Source organism: Schistocerca americana, chromosome 8, assembly GCF_021461395.2.
Source record: "Schistocerca americana isolate TAMUIC-IGC-003095 chromosome 8, iqSchAmer2.1, whole genome shotgun sequence".
NCBI lineage: Eukaryota > Metazoa > Arthropoda > Insecta > Orthoptera > Acrididae > Schistocerca > Schistocerca americana.
This window is the reverse complement of record NC_060126.1, coordinates 392,587,922-392,610,332: the sequence shown is the minus strand read 5'-3', so window position 1 is coordinate 392,610,332 and position 22,411 is coordinate 392,587,922. Positions and strand designations below refer to the sequence as shown.

General features: G+C 44.2%; 1 protein-coding gene across 1 annotated transcript in view; it reads right to left on the bottom strand.

The window, feature by feature from the left end:
- The window catches only part of LOC124545883, a 284,098-nt gene that overhangs the window by 193,604 nt on the left and 68,083 nt on the right, over positions 1-22,411 (bottom strand). Inside the window, exon 3 of the mRNA XM_047124844.1 lies at positions 10,195-10,355. Within this exon, the coding sequence (XP_046980800.1) occupies positions 10,195-10,355 (161 nt within the window). The remainder of the gene's footprint in view (positions 1-10,194; positions 10,356-22,411) is intronic.

Genomic DNA, 22,411 nt, shown 5'->3' with positions numbered 1-22,411 from the left:
GTGACCAGACAGGATGCTTACGTACGTGTCACCTGTTAGAGTCGCCTATAAACATATCTGGGATCACATATCACTCCAACTGCACACGCCCCACACCACTACAGAGCCTCCATCAGCTTGAACAGTCTCCTGCTGACATGCAGAGTTCATGGATTCACGAGGTTGTCTCCACACCCGTACACGTCCATCCACTCGATACAATTTGAAACGAGACTCGTTCGACCAGGCAACATGTTTCCAGCCATCAACAGTCCAATGTCAATGTTGACCGGTCCCAGGCAAGGTGAAAGCTTTGTGTCGTGCAGTCATCAAGAGTACAAGAGTGGGCCTTCTGCTCCGAAAGCCCATATCGATGATGTTTCTTTGAATGATCCACACACTAACAATTGTTGATGGCCCAGCATTGAAATCTGCAGCAACTTGCGGAAGGGTTCCACGTTGAACGATTCTCTTGAGTCGTCGTTGCCCTCGTTCTTGCAGGATCTTTTCCCGGTAGCAGCAATGTCGGAAATTTAATGCTTTATCCGATTCCTGATATTCACGGTACACTCATGAAATGGTCGCAGGGGAAAATCGCCTCTTTATCGCTGCCTCAGAGATGCTGTGTCCCATCGCTCGTGCGCCGAATAACACCACGTTCAAAGTCTTAACTATCTTGATAACCTGCCATTGTAGCAGCTGTAACCGATGTAACAACTGCACCAGACACTTGTTGTCTTATATAGGAGTTGCCGACTGCAGCGCCGTATTCTGCCTGTTCACATATCAGTATTTAAATCGCGTGCCTACTCCGGTTTCTTTGGCGCTTCAGTGTATTTGTATTTATATAAATAATACGTCTTTAAATCTGTAAGTTATGTATATATTCTATTTGTATTTGTAAAGTTATAGGTAATTATAATACAATTAATAATAATAATAATAATAATACAGGTTGTCTTCTTTGTTTTTTGATCTCTTTTTTTCCGCAGATGGACGTATAAAATTTGCATCGCTTAGTTGCCGTCTTTAGCGACTATAAGTAAAGACTTATTATGATCAGAGGCGTTTCGCTTTATTTTAAAGCGTATAGGTGGATTGCTTGATAGTTTTTGACTCCATTTCAACACTGTGCGTATTAACACTTCTTGAGAACCAGGGCACTGATTCAACCGCTGTTGGTGCACTGATGAATATATACATCATTGCTAGAGTTTTCATTGGCTACCTGTAGCAGGGAGCTAGCGTATCTTTGAAATAGACTCCACAAAGAGACTGCACAGATTGAGTGGTCATCAGACGTCTTCAGTCTACTCCCCGCCTCCCAGCCTTATGCCAAACTTGTGTCTGACTATAGTTTCTGAATGTGTTGGTGGCGTAATGCTGTCCTGTAAACTTTCTGATGGTACGGAACATCCGATAGCGTTCGCCTCTAGGAATCTGGCATTAGCACAAATGAACTATTCCAAAAACGGGCATGAGCAATAATCTCCGACATGAAAACGTTTCATGTATTCCTGTATGGTACGAAATTCCACCTGCTAACTGATCATAAGCCAGTCACCAAGCTCTCAGACAAAACGGGCCAACAACAGTAGCATGGGTAATATTTCTGAACATTTATAATTATGAATTACATTATCGACCCACTGCCCAACTCATAAATGTCGATGCAATATCTCTCACGCCTATGTGGCCAGACATCCTGAAAGAATTTCCAATAATCTATTGTTAAGAAGCCGCAGTCAAAGGACAGGAGCTACTACTTCAAGAAGTACTAATAGCTGTTCAGGGGGGACTCCAGAGCAAATTCTTAAACGAATTGAAATGGTACTTAAGATGTCGATGTTGCGTCTTCAATAGATGCCATAAAGTTCGTTTTACTCGTTGCTACTGAGGAGTAAGAATATCTTTACAAAGTTCTTTGCAAAAATGATAAATGATAGCAGTCTGACCAAAGTTTGCATTGGCACGTACGAGGGTTGGAACTTAAATAGTGGCAGCTATTTATTCACAACCCATACAAAAGAGTTACATGTTTGCACCTGTTACTGACCTTCATAGTAGTCACCAGCCTTGTGTAGAACTCGTTGCCTCCGATGTGGAAGGCGTAGTATACTGTTAGCAGAGCCTGTTCTGTTGATGGTGCGAATGAAGCGGTCCACTGCCTGTCGAATCTCTGCAACAGTTCTGAAGCGAATGCCACGAATTGGTTCCTTCATCTTCGGAATCAAATCAAAGTCAGAAGGACTTAAATCCGGGGAGTATGGTGGATGGTACAGTATTTCCCAGTCCCATCGACCGAACAGAGCAGCCACAGATTGCGCTGTGTGCGCCCGCGCATTGTCGTGCAAAATGATGGCTGGGTTGCGCAGAAAGTGTCGCCGCTTCTTTCGCAAAGCTGGTGGCAGGTGATGCTCCAAAAACGAACAGTAATATTGTGCATTTGATTCCGAAGATGAAGGAACCACTTCGTGGCATTTGCTTCAGAACTGTTCCAGAGATTCGACAGGCAGTAGACAGCTCCATTCGCACCACCAACAGAACAGGCTCTGCTAACGGTATACTACGCCTTCCGCATCACTGGCAACGGGTTCTTCACAACGCTGGTGACTACTTTGAAGGACAGTAACAGGTGCAAACATGTAACTCTTTTGTATCGGTTGTGAATAAATAGTTGCCACTATTTAAGTTCCAACTCTCGCATCTTGCATACTGTTCGATTTTCTAAGCCCATCTTCGTGAGCCCGCAATCTGTACTTGAGTTCCTGTTACTGTGCAGGTCCCCTCATCTCGGCTTGCACTTAACCCAGACCCCGACTTAGCTGCAAGGCGTCATCATAGATCACGTGGAACAGTAGGTTTTCGACGTCAAGGCCAGACCAGAGCTGATGATCCACAACAGAAATCAGCTATAGTTACGACAACCTCCATAAACTGTGCCCGCACCAAGACCTCAGAGTAGCCTTTGCAACAACTGTGATCTACTGTGACCTCATCCACAGACATGCAACACCTGGCCACATCACCAGTATGACCCCAGGCTGGCAAGAGATCACAGACGCATGTGGGATCGTTCACATAGCTGCGGGTCCCACTGAAGACGAACCATCACCCCCTACATCTGCGTCTACACACGTACTGCGCAAGCCACCATTCGGTGCGTGGCAGAGGGTACCCTGTACCACTACTAGTCATTTCACTTCCTGTTCCACTCCCAAATAGAGCGAGGGAGAGAGTCTATATGCCTCTGTGAGAGACCTAGTTTCCCTGTATTTTAGCTCCGTGGTCCTCAAGCAAAACGTATGTTGTCGGTAATAGGAACATTCTGCAGTCAGCTTTAAATGCCGGTTCTCAGATTTCTCAATATCGTTCCTTGAAAAGAACGTCGTCTACACACCTGGGTTTCCTATTTGAGTGCCTGAATCATCTCTGCTTGAATGCATCTCAGCTTGCTTGCTTGTTGTTCGAACCTGCTGGTAACAAATCTAGCAACCGGCCTCTAAATGGTTTCTATGTGTTCCTTTAATCCGGCCTGGTATGGATGGCAAACACCCAAGCAGTACTCAAGAACTGGTCGCAGTAGTGTCCTAGATGTCGTGTCCTTTATAGATGAACCACACGTAGATAAAATTCTCGCCGGCCTTTGTGGCCGAGCGGTTCTAGGCGCTCCAGTCTGGAACCGCGCGACCGCTACGGTCGCAGGTTCGAATCCTGTCTCGGGCATGGATGTGTGTGACGTCTTTAGGTTAGTTACATTCAAGTAGTTCTACGTTCTAGGGGACTGATGACCTCAGATGTTAAGTCCCATAGTGCTCAGAGCCATTTGAACCTAAAATTCTCCCAATAAACCGAAGTTGACCATTCGCCTTCCCTGCTACAATCCTTACATCCTTATTCCATTCCATAGATATGTAATCCATGCGAATGTGCCTATCAGTATATTACTAATGTTGTATTCGAACATTATGGGTTTGCTTTTCCTAATCATGTGCATTAACTTTCATTTTTCTACATTCATCACACCAAGTAGAAATTTTGTCTAAGTCATCTTGTATCTTCCAAAAATCACTCAGCGGCGACACCTCCCGTAAACTAAAGCGCCATCAGCAAACAGCCACAGATTGCTGCTCACCCTGTCCTCCAATTTGTTTATATAGTAAATTACAACTGCCCTATCATACTTCCTTGGGACACTCCTGACGATGCTATTGTCTCTGATGAACACTTACCGTCGAGGACAACGTATGGGGTCTTCGAGCCACTCACCTATCTGGAAACCTAATTAGAATTATATTAATACCGTCAGCTGACGACGGGCGTTGATATATATCAACGGGGACGGGTGAAAATGTGTGCTCCGACAGGGACTCGAGCTCGGGATCTCCTGCTTACATGGCAGACGCTCTATCCATCTGAGCCACCGAGGACACAGAGGATAGTGCGACTGCAGGAACTATCTCGCGCACGCCTTCCGCGAGACCCACTTTCTCACCCTACAAGTCCACACACTACATTCGTGATATCCCACCCCAGCACACTCATTACTTACCAAGTCCCGTAAGAGTTCTGGGAATGTGTGTGCATCCGCACAGCAGAAGGAGGTCATGGCCGGTGTTGCCAGAACTATATACTTATATATCTGGGAACCTATTCCGTGTGCTCGGACCTGCGTTAACAGCCGGAAATGGGGCACCGCATCGAACACTTTTCGAAAATCTAGGATTATGGAATTTGCCTCTTAGCCTTCATTCATTTGAGCAAAGGGCAAGCTGAGTTTCTGAAAACGTGCTGATTTGTGGACAGAAGCTTTTCCGTCTCAAGGAAATTTGTTGCCTCCGAACTGAGGATATATTCAAGAATTCTGCAGCAAGCTAATGTTAAAGACATTTATCTGTAATTCTGCGCGTCCATTCTTTTACCTTTCTTGTATTCATGAGTCATATGCGTTTCTTTCAGTCCCTTGGGACTTTGCTCTGGGCGAGAGATTCGCCATAAATGCAAGCTAGGAAAGGGGCCAATGCTGTAGAGCACTCTTTGTAAACAGAATTTGGATTCCATTCGGACCTAGCGACTTATTTCTTTTCAACTCTTTCAGTTGTTTGTCGGGAGTCTGTGCAATGATCAAAGGATGACGTGTTTGTACAATTCTCCTGCGTGAATGATTTTTTAAACGCAAAAAAGGAAAAAAAAACTTAGGTTTACCTTCCACTACCTTCTACCGCCACACACCAGATTGGTCAACGAGTGACTGCGTGGAAGTTTTACTCCCAATTAGCATTTTTACACAGGATCAGAATTTTCTCCAGTTCTCGGCAAGATCTTTGGCTAAGGTATGATGATGGCATTTATTTTATGCTTCATGCATCGATCTTTTTACAGGCGTATTCATCTCTACTAACTTTAGCCTGTCGTCATTTGCGCGTTTTCCTTTGAACTGAGAGTCCAACAGCTTCCTAAGCATTTCCCGAATTTCGTTTTTAAACCACGGTATGTCATTTCCTTCCTTACTCCTGTTCTTCAGAGTACGGATCAATCTGTTTAAGCGTTGCCCGTAATACCTGTACGTCCATCATGTTGGAACTAAATGATGTCAGTTCCTTGTCTAAGTGGGTTTGCTAACAACTGCTTATCTGCTCTTTCTAGCAGAAATACTCTCCTAGCCTTTTTGATTAAATTTTCATCTTTAGTGACCACAGTTGCTATGATGACATCATGGTCGTTAACTGCTACGCATTTCTTTTGTAGCAATGTGTAAAAGGTCCAATTCCCTTCAGATCACCGAAGTTAAGTGCTGTCCGGCTGGGCTAGCACTTGGATGGGTGTCCATCTGGCCTGCTGAGTGCTGTTGGCAAGCAGGGTGCACTCAGCCCTTGTGAGGCAAACTGAGGAGCTACTTGATTGAAAAGTAGCGGCTCCGGTCTCATAAACTGACATACGATCGAGAGAGCGGTGTGCTGACCACATGCCCCTCCATACCTGCATCCAGTGACGCCAGTGGGCTGAGGATGACACGGCGGCCGGTCGGTACCGTTGGGCTTTCATGGCCTCTTCGGGCGGAGTTTAGTTTAGTTTAGTAATGTGTAAAAAGTGGTGGGCAGGAATTATTAACACTCATCTGTACACAATGACGGAAGAAAAATTGCAGCACCGAAAAATAATTAATGTAGAGTACTGAAATTTCGAGAATATATTGGTCTAGGAAACATTTAAGTGATTAACAATGCAAGATTACAGGTTAATGTAAACGCTAGATAAGCCACTGCAAAAGCGAAATGCTGGTGCGTTAATAAATGGTGCAACCGCCAGAATGGTGAATGGAAACATGTAAACGCGCTTGCGTTGTACCAGTTTGTGTGATGGAGTATTACGCCAGATGCAGTTAGTTAGTCAGTGCTGGGGCGGTCAATGCTGTTTGTGGATGACGCTTGAGGTGCCGTCCGATGAAGTGCCATATGTGCTCGATTGGAAGACATCTGTTGATCCGGCAGGCGAGGGCAACACGCCGACACTCTGTAGAGCATTTTTGGATACAACAACGGTATGTGGGCGAGCGTTATCTGCTGGAAAGCAGCCCCTGGAATATTCTTCATGAATGGCGGCACACAGATCGCATCATCAGATTGACTTACAAATAAGCAGTCAGGGTGCTTGGGCTAAGCACGAGAGTGCTCCTGCTGTAATACGAAATCGCCTCCCAGACCGTAACTCCAAGTGCAGGCCCAGTATGTGTAGCAGGTAGACAGGTAGGCTGCAGGCTCTTAACTGGCTTCATTCTAACCAATACACGGTCGTCACTGGCACCGAGGCCGAACCAGATTTCATCAGGGAACGCAACGGATCACCGCCGTGCCCTCGAATGAGCTCTCGCTTGGCGCCACTGAAGTCGCAAACGGTGGTGGTCTGGGGTCAGTGGAACGCGCACTACAGGGGGTCTTCCTTGAAATAACCGATTTGAAACAGTTCGTCGTGTCACTGTGGTGTCAACTGCTGCTCAAATTGCTGCTGCAGATCCAGTACGAAGCGCCAGAGCCGTAGGCCGAACACGATGGTCTTCCCTGTCGGTAGTGCCACGCGGCCATCTGGAGCCCGGTCTTCTTGCGACCCGACATTCCAGTGACCAACGCTGCGAGCAGTCATGTACAGTGGCTACATTCCTGCCAAGTCTCTCTGCAGTATCGCAAAAGGAACATCCAGCTTCTGGTAGCAGTGTTTCACGACCTCATTCAAACTCTGTTCAAGTGGTTCAAATGGCTCTGAGCATTGTGGGACTTAACTTCTAAGGTCATCAGTTCCCTAGAATTTAGAACTACTTAAACCTAAGGACATCACACACAGCCATGCCCGAGGCAGAATTCGAACCTGCGACCGTAGCGGCCGAGCGGTTCCAGACTGTAGTGCCTAGAACCGCTCGGCCACCCCGGCCGGCCTCAAACTCTGTGAGGTGTTGATAAAGGCTTCTTCGTCACCTTAAAGGCATTCTTGCCTAAAGCAAACTCACCACGTCCACTCTCAAAGGTAACGAACTCTTACAACCGTTACAACGTGTATTTAAAACCTGATTTGCATCGTCAGAGTGGCATTACTAGCGCCACTTTCATGCATCTGGCACGAAGTCTGAATAGACGTCATCTTTCACACATAGATACGCGTATGCCAACTTTTGTTTGTGTTCCACAATTCATTATTGGTCCTGCGATTTTTTTCCGTCGTGTATTTAAAAGAATTAGAAATGTTCAACATGAAGCTCTTTTTACAGATATTTTGCGATGTGCATGAGAAATGACTCGCTCCACACCATTATGATATACAATGCAAAGTGATCCATGGAACATGAAACTAAGTAAATAACTAACTGCCTGTACTGCCACTTGCGGCACTCACAATACCACAGGCTGGCCTACAGCTACCCCTGCAGCCAGAAAATTGGCGTCAACCATCCATCTATCTCGACACCGCTTTTGTACAGCACCAGCACTAATATAGTGCTGGACTCACAAGTGGAAACTTCAGCGCCCAGCTCACTCCTATCCACAACACAGGACACTGCCCAGTTCATTACTATCCCTAAATGACAGAGGGTGTCTGTGGCAAAGTATTTTAGACTTGCTTAAACTGCTCATGACAACTATCGCTATTAATTTCTGTGAATTCCATCGATCACAAACGAAGTGCTATGTACGAGGGTGAATCAAATGAAAACCTTAAATATTTTTTTAAATATTATTTATTGTGCAGAAGTGGTACAAAGCTGTATCACTTTTCAACATAATCTACCCCACGCTCAATGCAAGTCCTCTAGCGCTTACAAAGTGCATAAATTCCTTTAGAAAAAATTTCTTTTGGTAGTCCGCGCAACCACTCATGCACTGCGTGGCGTACCTTTTCATCAGAACGGAACTTCCTTCCTCCCACTGCGTCTCTGAGTGGTCCAAACATATGGAAATCACTTGGGGCAAGGTCTGGTGAGTATGGTGGATGAGGAAGACACTCAAAACGCAGGTCTGTGATTGTTGCAACTGTTGTACTGCAGTGTGGGGCCTTGCGTTGTCATGTTGCAAAAGGACACCTGCTGACAGCAATTCACGTCGCTTTGATTTGATTGCAGGCCGCAGACGATTTTTTAGGAGATCTGTGTACGATGCACTGGTGACAGTGGTCCCTTTAGGCACGTAATGCGCCATTCCTTGCTCGCTCTCTTCGTTTCCGGTAGGTGGAAGTGAACCCAGGTTTCGTCCCCAGTAACGATTCTTGCAAGGAAGCCATCACCTTCTCGTTCAAAGCGCCGAAGAATTTCTTCACAAGCATGAACACGTCGTTCTCTCATTTCAAGAGTCACCTGCCGTATCTTGCAGACACTTTGTGAAACTGGAGCACATCATGCACAGTGTGGTGTGCTGACCCATGACTAATCTGTAAACATGCTGCAATGTCATTCAGTGTGTCACTCGGCGATTTTCCTTCACGATAGCTTCAACTGCTGCAATGTTCTGTGGAGACACAACTCGTTGCGCCTGACCTGGACGAGGAGCATCTTCCACTGAAGTCACACCATTTGCGAGCTTCCTACTCCATTCGTAGACTTGCTACTGTGACAAACATGCATCACCGTACTGAACCTTCATTCGTCGATGAATTTCAATAGGTTTCACACCTTCGCTACGCAAAAACCGAATAAGAGAACGCTGTTCTTCCCTGGTGCAAGTCGCAAGTGGGACGGCCATCTTTTTACTGATACTGCGACGGTATGTGTGCATCTGCACTATGCTGCCACCTACAGGCCATTCTGCACGCTGTTTGTAGCACGCTTGCCAACTTACAGGATAACGGCGCGAAATTTAGATTTGTTATTGCAACTTTAAGGTTTTCGTTTGACTCGCCCTCGTACCACTGCAGCTGAGCTGCATCTTCCATGCTAACCGAATGTACTAATGTAGTATCAGAGCCTGATACCAAATGTACAGAATTTATCAACATCAACGTGTATGTACACGTCATGAAGCAGATGGATTGTCTTGGATTCCCAAAGTGTTAGGTTTTTCATTCGAGGGCATTCAATAAGCAATGCAACAAATGTTTGCCAAAAGCAGGTTCGTTCTACTGAAGATTACAATACACTGTATTATTCTCCACTCTTTTGGTTACAGAACCCTATTTTTTAACACAATCTCTGTTCAATATGACGGCCTTGTGCCACATTGCTGCGAAGACCTGTGTGCTCCTCTTGGCTGTGCATTTGTGTGGGGTCTTGGGTTGTCATGGAGAAGGAAAAGATAGTTTACATGTTTGTGGCGGCGAACACGCTGACATCGTTCCTTCAATTTCATGATGTGCGTGACCTTGTTTTGATGATGACAGACGCCTCTCCCAATGAATCACCGTGCTTTTGTTCCCTGCCAGATTGCCAGATCTCGACAGACATTCTGCAAGCACCTGTGAATGCTCTGGTTTTCCGCCAAAAGAAACTCAATGACAGCTCTCCTCCGTTACGGACGCCATTGTGAAGGCTACGTATGGCACCGCCACCTATCGTAACTTCACGAAACTGTATGGGCTGAAGCAGGAACATTCTATGATGTTCCGCAACAAATTCCTCATTTTTTTAAGTAGAATTTGTTGCGAAAGGAAGTTGCGTTACTTATTGAACACTCCTCGCATCTTGTGAAATACGTGTATGTACTCTTACACAAGGTGCCTTCTGCTATGGCTGCTTACCTGTTGAGACCCTATATGCAGGTGAAACTCGTCCATGTCTTCTCCGGGCAAGTTCACCAGCTCGAGCTGCGACTCCTGGTCGCAGGTGGCTGTCGCGTTGTACTCGGCTCTCACGCCAGACAGAACCCGCGCCACGTTCTCCGGCTCAACGAAGGTGTTGTCTGCAACCAGCAAAGTTGTGCGCTAACTCACATTTCGTCACTAACATAAGCTCACCAGATAAAATATTGCCCCCCCTCCCCCCGCTAAAGGCAAACACTAGGGACAGAGCAAGTGGACTGGTCATGTGACCCTCTACTGTTAATGTAAGTTATGGCAGTGAATTAGCGTGTATGTGAACAGCCGATTTTATGCTATCAGCGCAGTAAGACGTGTAGAAAGAAGATTTGACAGAAGGTAGAAAGAAGCTTTTGTCTTTGGGCGTGACCGTTACCATGCCATGTATGAAGTTGCCCAATCTATTAGTGTATTAGTACAGACTGTCCTAGATGTCGGCAAGGAACTGTGTAACAGATGCAGAGATGCGTGAAACAAGATTCCAGCTCACAGGCAGAAGATACGAACGTCACAACTTGTCAAAGGCAGCCAGTTAAAATTCCGACAGGAGCTTCAAATGGCTCGGAGCACTATGGGACTCTACTGCTGTGGTCATCAGTCCCCTAGAACTTAGAACTACTTAAACCTAACTAACCTAAGGACATCACACACATCCATGCCCGAGGCAGGATTCGAACCTGCGACCGTAGCAGTCGCACGGTTCCGGGCTGCGCGTCTAGAACCGCGAGACCACCGCGGCCGGCCCGACAGGAGCTGTTGATGTTAGTGAAGCAGGTTCATCTCAGCCAATTTGCGAGCGAACATTGTGAAGGGAACTGCGTGCAATGGGAAAATGGAGTCGGATAGCTCACAGATGGCTATTGTTCCCTGCGCGACAGAAAGGTGCACATCTTCGAAGCGCCGAACAATACAGAAACCTGGCAGCAGGCCTATCGTATGCTCCGTCGAGTAACGAGTTTTTTCTTTCTTCAATTGAGGCGAGATATCGAATGAACCGACGCCCTAATGATACGTTTAAGTTAGAGTGAATATAGTGCAGGTTGAAGGTGATTTTGTGATACTTTTGGGACGTTTTTCGTATCAGGACCTGGGCCAACTCAATCACGTTACCGTCAGCATGAAACAAGGTATTTATTTCAAGACTCTCGGTGACCAATTGTGGCATTTCTAGTACATCTTAATTATCAGTATGCTGTGAAAACCCATGTTGACAGGGCTGTATGGATACCTTATTACTTTGACGAAAATTCAGGTACCCTATGAGGCATCGACTGGCCTAATTCCGTAGAAAATGTTTGAGGCACTGAGGAAGTCTGATATCACTGTGTAGGGAAGCAGCCTACTCACGCCGCATAAAATTCACATCAGTCTTTCCATTGTGTGCCAGCCAGTCCGCTGTAACTAGCTCTGATGTCATAAATGTTGCGCAATACTTTAAAAATCAAGTAAATAACCTGAAACGTTTCTAGCATGTCAGGTTCAAATGGTTCAAATGGCTCTGAGCACTATGGGACTCAACTGCTGAGGTCATTAGTCCCCTAGAACTTAGAACTAGTTAAACCTAACTAACCTAAGGACATCACAAACATCCACGCCCGAGGCAGGATTCGAACCTGCGACCGTAGCGGTCTTGCGGTTCCAGACTGCAGCGCCTTTAATTGCATGGCCACTTCGGCCGGCAGCATGTCAGGAGTAATACTAAATCGATATGTGTTGAATATCAGTTCAATAACTTTAACCATTTTCGAAATTTGGACGTTTTTCTGTAAAAATCATTGGCGCAACAGAAAAGAGCTAGAAACTTAAAAATTTATATTTAGATTCCTTTTGCATAATAATTTAGTAGAAACAGTATTCTGGATCTCACAAATTAAAATTTTAGTTGAAATTCATGATTTTCTGGTTTTTGTCTTAAAAATTAAGGAAGCAAGATAGATTAAGTAGGCGAATAAATAAGGCTAGGATGTTTAAATTTAAGTAGAAAGGAGATCCGCTATAATCATAAAGATGTGAGAAGTTTCAACTGAATAACTATAAAACTATAGCGATAGCGTATCTCCAAAGGGCAAGTTCAGAGCTCGTCTACTGCGTGTAGTGTAATTAAATTATTTCTCTAGCCCAAAATATTTGACTTAGCTATGTCAGGCTTTTATTATGATTACTTACCTGTGTGCTGATTGCATATTTAAATTGAGAGCTTCATCGGCCATTAGCAAAGGAAGCAATGATTTATTCGGTAACTTAAAGTGGTGCATTACTAGCCCAGCGGTTAGTCGGGAGAGCGGATTTGATCAGGCGTTCGCTTAGCCGTCCGCACCGCGGCTTTATATATAAGAACGCTGCGCGAGAAAGAAAGGCCCCAGTTCTCTCCAGACACTGATTAGCGCACAACCAGTACTGGGAGTCGCGTCGCGTCGGTATCGTTGCTATAAACAGCCTCGGATGCCGTAATAAGTTCCTCGGGATACGCATAACCATGAAATCGTTTTCGAATGAAGTGTTTATTCTGGGATGACTTTAATGATCTATCTTCAGTTTGCTTATGTCGTATTTTCACGTGCCGCCGCGGGACAGACATTCTACCATTATTTAGCGTGGCGTTTGATGAACATTATCATCAAATTATGGCGAGCATTCACTTAAACATTTAATTTGAACAGTTATAGTTGCATCATCGCATTAGACTCTGAACTGCTCTGGTAGTTGGATTGTGTGGATTCCTTTTTGGTCTGTGACTTTCAGAATATAGTGAACACTTTAGAGAGAATGTTTTTTTTTTAATTATGAATCCCAGACAATCTCTTAATTCCTCAGAGCTGTAGCTATAAATGTATTTCTCAGATGAAGTGGGCACTAGGAATTCTAATTACAGGCTTCACGTTTTGCTAATCACCTTCTGGTTGCCAATATTGTAGTTAGAAAGCCAGTGTTGAGAACGGCAAACAACAGCATTAAATAATTAAAAGGAACATTTAAATAACAATTAAGCAACCCGCCACCCCACATATGGTGCATCTGCCGGGAAACAAACTGAGTAAAAGTGAAAGTGATTTTTAAATATTCGGATTCGGGAGTGAAATGCGACACGCAACTGAGTAATAGAACAGTGATAGTGTTACGTGTGTATGTGGACGACGCAATTGGATTAACAACGCATCTGGATTGACGGAGCTGGCACTGAGTCTAGCGGTGCTGACGGCATCGCGAGAAGCCAGTTTTGCCTCACCGCAGTTGTCCGCCAGAGCAACCGCAGCCGCGCCTGCAGTTGCGGGCCACGTAAACACACAGCAGCCGTCTGCAGTTCAACGCGCCGCGTCGCATCAGTAATCCTGGTACGCCGCGCCGGCAACGCCATACGTCGTGCGGAAGGAACTAAGTTAAGTGAAAATCTGCTAAAATTTTTACTAACCTGCACTAAGACTGTCGGCGATGCAACCGCCAGAAGAAACTGAGGTTAAACTTAAATCAGAACCTATGTCTGTTGAGGGAACTGTAAATCCAAACAACGGTTCAAGTGTAAATATGCATGAAAACAGTAATGTTACAGTGAAATATGAAAATCGTCTCCTGACAGTAGTGTGAAAGGGGCAGTGATTCAATAATAGAGAACCCTGTAGTAAAGCAGAAGTTAGAAATTGTTAATTTATTGGATGATAGTTTGTCTGATGAGTTAAAAACGAAATAGTCATCAGAGGGGGTAGAGTTTAAAAAGGATAAGTTAGATATGACTGATCAATCAGAAGTTTCACTTAGTTTTCATGATTCTGGTGTTGGAGCTAGTTTTTCGTCACCTGAGTGTGATAAAAGCCAGCTAGTGAGCAACCCAAAGATACTAGGTATATTGATTTAAATGTAATATTACAAGCAATAGCTGCCAGTAATGCAAAAATGTCAGCCAGTAATGCTAAAATGACAGCTGAATTAAAGTATGAGATTGTTGCCAGCCAAGCTAATTTTAATAAACGATTGGAGGTAATGAACAATACCTTCAAGGCTGGTTGCATTAAGTTGAAAGAGGATCTGGACAGTTTGAATTATATAATTGATTACAATCATGAGGATATTAAGAAAAAGGTTGCTCAACAATTTTCTGAAATGTATAAAACAGTAAAATCCGAAGTTGCTGAGGTTCGCAGAGACTTCCAAATGGAAGATGCGAAGCTGGAGCACAAGTTAACAGAAAAGATCGAGGCGGAATCTGAACTGTGCTCAGATAGGTTTAAAGATGTTAATATAAAAGTAAACATATGTCAAACAGAAGTAGATGCAATCAAAACTGATACAACTCATATTGTGCAAAGAGTAGATAATGTTGAAATGAGAGTAGAGAATATTAGTACTAACATTGCTAACATTGAGAGTAAAGTAGCTTCAGTAACTTCTGGTAATGGTAGTATGCAACAAGTTGTAGCTGTAAACGCCGCTTTTATCGGGTGTCGGCAGTTCTTGCGGTTCGATCCACATAAAAATATCCACCCGCTAGATTTCTGGAACGATTTTGAAGATGTGATACCCCCAACTTGGTCTGAACGAGAGAAAATCTCATTTATTAGAAGCCATTTAGCAGGTGACGCCATGCGTTGGTCAGCTGATGTTATGTTGAAGTGTAAAACGTTAGCGGAATTTAAAACAGCTTTCATTAATGAGTATTGGGCTAGTAATAAGCAAAATGAAGTGTTGAGAGAATTTTGGAGTGGAAAACGCTTCAATGCAGGCAAAGAATCTATTAAAGAGTTTGCTAGGTCATGGATTTCACGTTTGTCACATTTGGCCGAAAAACTAAAACCTGAAATGATATTAGGTCTTGAAGTCAAACTGCCATGGTATTGGCAAACTAGAATTATATCTGCCCCTAGAGACAATCAGGATCGTTTCATTGAATATTTGGAACGTGTAGAGCGTGTTGCTGCCAATGAGGAGCAAGCACGTATTAATAGAAATGGTAACAACACTAGTAGTAATTTTAAGAACGAGCAGAATGGCAATGTAAACATCAGAACAGTAGGTGTTCGCCATCCTAAGAGAGGTAGGAATTGGAGAATTAATTATCAGAACCAACAATGGCATCCAAATGATAGTAATTTTGTTCCGAACAAAATTATGCAGGTAAACAACAATGCGGAAAGCAATGCTGTGCCAGTTAACTATAATGGAAATAAAGGAAACAGTAGTAGGCCGAGGCAGGAAAACTAGTTCCCGTCTATGAGGACACTTGCGCTCACCAGGCGGTTATTTTTCCTAAGCCAGTAGTTACGGTAATTGGTAAGACAGATCAGAATACTCAGACTGAACATGTGGATGAGGGGTCGGTAGCATCAAAGGATACAATAGAAATATTATATCACTCACAGTATTTGATAGATACCGTGTTAGAGACGCTTTCTAAGTGGGAAGAGAGAGAGAGAAGGCGCAGCAGTGTAATGGTAGGGAAGAGCTGCAAAATACTAAATTGTCAGGTGAAGAAGCAGAAGAAATTCATGCTTATATTTACGATGAGGATGATGTGCTTTTATCTAAAGTGCCTGTGCAGGATGCTGATACTGTACTAATAGATTTAGGACAGGAGGTAAGTGAGAATGTAGAAGATAGCCTGTTGGGGGTCGATGAACCCAGTAGCTGTGACCAGTTGTCACTTGAGAAGGAACCCGACGATAATAGTGAAAGTGGTTTAGCTGTAACTAGTGTTATTCCCGGTCTGGAGGCGCAGAATCGCTCAGACTACAGTAATTTGGGTCATGTTCAGCAAATTAAATGTAATGATGTCGTGCGGTGTTTCGATTTGAAATTAATAGAGCGACTGGAAAAGGCAGCGGAAAATGTAATTCAGGAAACCCCTACACACTTTGACCCAAATGTAATGAAGACAGATGTCGATCACTTTAGTTGGAGACAAATCCAAAAGGAACTATTGGATGAGTTTGAGGAACCACCTGTACAAACTAGAATAAGCCACCCTATAATAATAGTGAATATGCTGGGTATCAATGTACGTTGTCTCTTAGACAGTGGAAGTGAGATGAGCGCGATATCTCAGTCCTTCTTTGATGCATTACCTGGTAAAGACAAGCTTACAGTAATGAGGGTATCAGGACTAAGAATAATTGGAGCTACTGGCAAGGTGTCAAAAACGGTAAAGCATGAAGCTTTGCTGCCCTTTGATATTAATGGTAATTTAATTGATCATCCATGCTTAATTGTAAATAATGTCAGTATTGAGGTTTTAATTGGCATAGATTTCTTGTCGAAATATCAGATTGTTTTTGGCTTTGAAAGAAGCCAGTTAAAATTGGTCTTGCCGATAACCGGAGTAATTACGGTACCTTTTATTGATAAACATGTAATAACTAATGATGAAACTTGGGAGCTGCCTATACGAGTTCTGAAAAATAGGAGATATTGGGACGAAGGTGTTAATCTTAGTAAAAGTAAGCTAAACACAGACGAGAAGAAGTTAAAGGCTAGGGCAAATATAAGGAAAAGAACATTAGAAAGAAAAAAGCGTCATGACGCAAAAGCTGTACCCACCAGTTTTGAAATAGGTCAGTTAGTCCTTGTCAAAACCAAGGAAAAATCAGAGAAAATAAATGCAGAAAAAAGAAATTCATGTTCGAATACCAAGGACCTTTCAGGATAATAGAAAAACCACATGCCAATGTATATAGGCTAGAGTACCCTAAGAGTAAAAAGCTATTAGGTCTCAGGAACGTGATCGACCTAAAGAAGTTCATAGGTAGTGAATGAATTCTGTAGGGAGGAGGTTGTTCTGTAACCTCTACACAGTGTGGCAGCTGTGCAGTCCCAGCTGTGTGAGATCTTCATTCCTTTTCAGGTCTCACTCATTCTTCATCTTTCCTATCCACCAAAATTTCGGCTCTTACTCTCAAATACTAAAATCTTCCGGTATGACTATCAAGCCACATTAAACTAATGAATTCTGTAGGGAGGAGGTTGTTCTGTAACCTCCACACAGTGTGGCAGCTGTGCAGTCCCAGCTGTGTGAGATCTTCTTTCCCATTTCAGATTTCACTCTCTCTTCATCTTTCCTATCCACCAAAGTTTCGACTCCTTCTTTGCAATACAAAAATTTTTCGTCATGGCTATCAAGCCATGAGTTCTGTAACCATTCTATCCACCGATTAGTGAAGAAAATACCTAATGTGACAAACCTAACAGTGACATAAACAACAAAGAAGTATGATGTAATTAAGATACAAAGGTATTTGAGTAACAAGTATGTATAGAACCCTGGTAATATTATAAGTACAAAGTTGTTGTTTTATTGTAATTGGTCCACCAACAGTAATTTAAAAAGATATACAAATTCGTGTACAAGCAGGATTTGAAGTGGCAATGAGACCTAGTGTATGCATTAGAGCTAACTAATATATAGTAAAAGAGATTGCTTAGTGTTATGAAAAAAATGTAGACAAGTTGTAAGAATGAACTCACCTTGTGTAGCAAGGAATGGCAGTGTAATAGAATTGAACAGTGTTTGTGGTTGAGACGTGAAGGACACGAACTTGAAATATTTATAAGGTTGGAGTTGGCCGTTATTTGGTGTAGTGTGTGACAGAACACACCTACATGTATTGAGGTTATGAGTTGGAGGCGGGAATGCATCTTTTCTACATTACATTCTACATTAATACCAATGATTCCACCCGCCGCCCCACGTATGGTGCATCGGCCAGGAAAAACAAAACATTTATATAACAACTATTCCACCCGCCGCCCCACATATGTTGCTAATCGGCCGGGAAATGCATCTTTTCTACATTTAAATTCTCAAACTATTCCACCCGCCGCCCCACAACTGCTTAATTAGGTTTCTAAAATCAACCGATGAGTTGTTAAAAATTACATTTGCTGACATGTTTCAGGAGCAGCTCGTCATCAGATCATCAGCGAATTCAAACATACAAACACAATGTACACATGACATTAAGAGTAAAAATATGAGGTTGGAACTTTAATAGTAGCAACTATTAATTTACAGCCCGTACAAAATTGATACGTGTTTCAAAGTTTTACTGACCTTCAGAGTAGTCACCAGCGTTGTGTATAACCCGCTGCCAGCGATGTGGAAGTCGTAGGATACTCTTAGCACTGCCAGTTGTGTTGAAAATTCGAGCGGCGCAGTCTATTGCCCGACGAATTTGTAGCAGTTCTGCAGCCAATGCCGTGAAGTGTTTCCTTCAGGTTAAAAATCGAGTTTAACTCACGAGGGCCTAAGTCAGGGGAGTGCAGTAGGTGCTATAGCACGTAGCAGCCTCTCAGTCAAACAAAACAGTAAACAGCTTGCACTGTACGTGCTTGAGCATTGTCTTGCAAAATGATGGTCAGGTGCTGCAGAAAGTGTCATCGCTTCTGTCTCTAAGCTGGTCGTAGATTGTGTTCCAAAAATGAACAGCATAGAGACAAAAGTGATGACACTTACTGCAGCACCTGACCATCATTTTGCAGGACAGTGCAAGCTGTTACTGATTTGCTTGACTGATGGGGCTACCAAGTGCTGTACCACCTACTGCACTCCATTGACTGAAGCCATCGTGAGTTCAATTCGATTTCTAAACTGAAGGAAACACTTCACGGCATTGGCTTCAGAACTGCTACAAATTCGTCGGGCAATAGACCGTGTCGCTCGAACTGTAAACACAACTGGCAGTGCTAAGAATATCCTACGACTTCCACATCGCTGGCTTGGTTCAAAATGGTTCAGATCGCTCTGAGCACTATGGGACTTAACATCTGAGGTCATCAGTCCCCTAGAACGTAGAACTACTTAAACCTAACTAACCTAAGGACATCACACACATCCATTCCCGGGGCAGGATTCGAATCTGCGACTGTAGCAGTCGCGTGGTTCCGGACTAAAGCACCTAGAACCACTCGGCCACATCGGCCGGCATATTGCTGGCAGCGGATTATACACAATGCTGGTGACTTCTTTGAAAGTCAGTAAAACTTTAAAATACGTATCTATTCTGTACGAGCTGTAAATGAATAGTTGCCACTATTAAAGTTCCAACCGTCGTATGTAGAAGCATTTACAATCCAGTTTAAATATCATATAAATGGGTTAATATATAGTACTGCGTCATTATTGTGTTCGTGATGTTGGTGCTAACGTTTCAACGTATTTGTGGCGTTAGAAGTGTACATACCGAAGGAGGTGCTGCAATCGTTAGCACACTGGAGTTCCATTTAGAACGATGACGGTTCAGATGTTTGTCTGACCATCGAGATTTAAGTTTCCCGTGATTTCCCGGAATTGCTTCAGGAAAATGCTAGGATGGTTCCTTTACAAATGACATGGACGAGTAGCTTCCCTACTCATCCCTATCCTGAAGTTGTGCTTCATCTTAAAATGGCTTCATTGTCGGTGAGACGTTTAACCCTAAACCATCATTCTTTCCTTAACAGTATACACTAAATACAAGGGAGGATTGAAGAACAGAAATGATGTTAGAAAAATGTAACAACAAGTGATCTGTTGTTTTTAGCGAGCTAATAAAGCCGTGGTATAAGACAAGCTCAGAGTTTACATGACAGTCGTGGTATTCCTGCTCTACTTTAGGTTGTAACTTAAGATGTGAGCAGCTACTTCGATCTGATGTGGCGCGCCTACCGCGGACCGCAGCTGGCCGAATGTCTGACTGCCGCACAGGACAAACGGCCGCAGCTCCACAGCGAGTAGACCAAAGCAGGGTGGTGCCGGCGGCAGTGCCAAAAGTATCGCCGTGCGCCAGCCAAGACTACGTTCTGATTCTGCCAACCAGTAAAGCAGACGGTCAGAAGTGTGTAGTTCTCTGCACATCGAGGATCTGCGCTGGGCAGCAGAAGGCAGTGACACGGCCAGCCCAGAACCGATTAACTTTACCGGAGCCGCCACTGCTGTGGCCGTCCAGTCCGCCGTCCACCATCACTCTTCAAGCGCTGCGCCGCTGGGGACCAGACTATGGCACCTTGAGCACGTCTGGACTTTGTCATTGTTTCGTTGTTTGTAGCTAGAAACATTAACTTTTTCATTCCTCGTGCTCGACACAGACTTAGTGTACATGGCGAGTGTGCTCCATAGTGGCTAGTCGGAACTTTAATTTTTGTCCTACCAATTATATCGTCCAACAAAGACACGATTATTTGTTTTTCCCATTACTGATGTTTTGCAAAACATTTCCACAAAAAATGGTTCAAATGGCTCCGAGCACTATGCGACTTAACTTCTGAGGTCATCAGTCGCCTAGAACTTAGAACTAATTAAACCTAACTAACCTAAGGACATCACACACATCCATGCCCGAGGCAGGATTCGAACCTGCGACCGTAGCGGTCGCTCGGTTCCAGACTGTAGCGCCTAGAACCGCACGGCCACTCTGGCCGGCAGTGTCCACAAATAGCTCTTGTTGCCGCAGTACATTTTCTGAAGAAGTGTTTACACTGAAGAGCCAAAGAAACTGGTACATCTGCCTACTATCATGTAGGGCCACCGCGAGCACGCAGAAGTGTCGCAACACGACGTGGCATGGACTCGACTAATGCGTGAAGTAGTGCTGTAGGGAACTGACACAATGAATGCTGCAGGGCTGCCCGTAAATCAGTAAGATTACGAGGGCCTGGAGATCTCTTCTAAAACAGCAACGTTGTGAGGCATCCCAGATATGCTCAATAATGTTCATGTCTGGTGACAGGCGGAAGTATTTAAACTCAGAAGAGTGTTTCTGGAACTACTCTGTAGCAATTCTGGACGTTTGGAGAGGCGTGTTGTCCTGCCGTAATTACCCAAGTCCGTCGGAATGAACAATGGACACGAATGGATGCAGGTCACCAGACAGGATGCTTACGTACGTGTCTCCTATCAGAGTCGCATCTAGACGTATAAGGGGTCCCATATCACTCTAACTGCACACGTCCCACACCATTTCAGAGCCTCCACCGCTATAGCAGTCCCCTGCTGACATGCAGGATCCATGGATTCATGGGGTTGTCTCCATACCCGTACACGTCCATCCGCTGGATACAGTTTGAAAAGAGTCTCGTCCGATCACGCAACATGTTTCCAGTCACCAGCAGTCCAATGCCGGTGTTGACGGGCCCAGGCAAGATGGAAAGCTTTGTGTCGTGCAGTCATAAAGGGTACATGAGAGGGCGTTCGGCTCCGAAAGCCCATACCGATGACGTTTCGTTGAATGGTTCACACACTGACACTTGTCGATGGCCCAGCATTGAAATCTACAGCAACTTGCGGAAGGGTTCCACGTCTGTCACGTTGAACGATTCTCTTCAGTCGTCGTTGGCCCCGTTCTTGCAGGATCTTTTTCCGAATTCCTGATATTCACGGTACACTCCTGAAATGTTCGTACGGGAAAATCCCTACTTCATCGCTACCTCAGAGATGCTGTGTCCCATCGCTCGTGCGCCGACTATAACACCACGTTCAAGCTCAAAAAAATGGTTCAAATGGCTCTGAGCACTATGGGACTTAACATCTGTGGTCATCAGTCCCCTAGAACTTAGAACTACTTAAACCTAACTAACCTAAGGACATCACACACATCCATGCCCGAGGCAGGATTCGAACCTGCGACCGTAGCAGTCGCACGGTTCCGGATTGAGCGCCTAGAACCGCGAGACCACCGCGGCCGGCATTCAAGCTCATTTAAATTTATATAACCTACTATTGTAGCAGCAGTAACCGATCTAACAACTGCGCCAGACACTTGTCTTATATAGGCATTGCCGACCGCAGCGCCGTATTCTGACTGTTAACATATCTCTGTATTTGAATACGCATGTCTATGCCAGTTTCTTTGGCGCTTCAGTACAATTTCTATGGGGTTTTTGTTGATTAGTTTTGTAAGACACTTCAAAAAGATTTTTTTGTATTGATGTTATTATTTAGCTAAGGGCTACTGGGTGCATTCAACGTAATTACATCAATAAATATTTTTTCAGTTTAGGTTCCATGGATGAATTATGTCGGATGTAACAGGAACAGTCGCTGAAACGTAGCAGTCAACATCCTCACAGTATGCTAGCTCTACGGAATCTAGTGCTAAATGACTGGCTTCAGCTGGATGTGGCGCACCTACCGAAACTTGTGGTCTTTCTTTCTCGCCGAACTAAGGACATTCTCAGTGCTAGAGACTGTGTTAGACTGTAT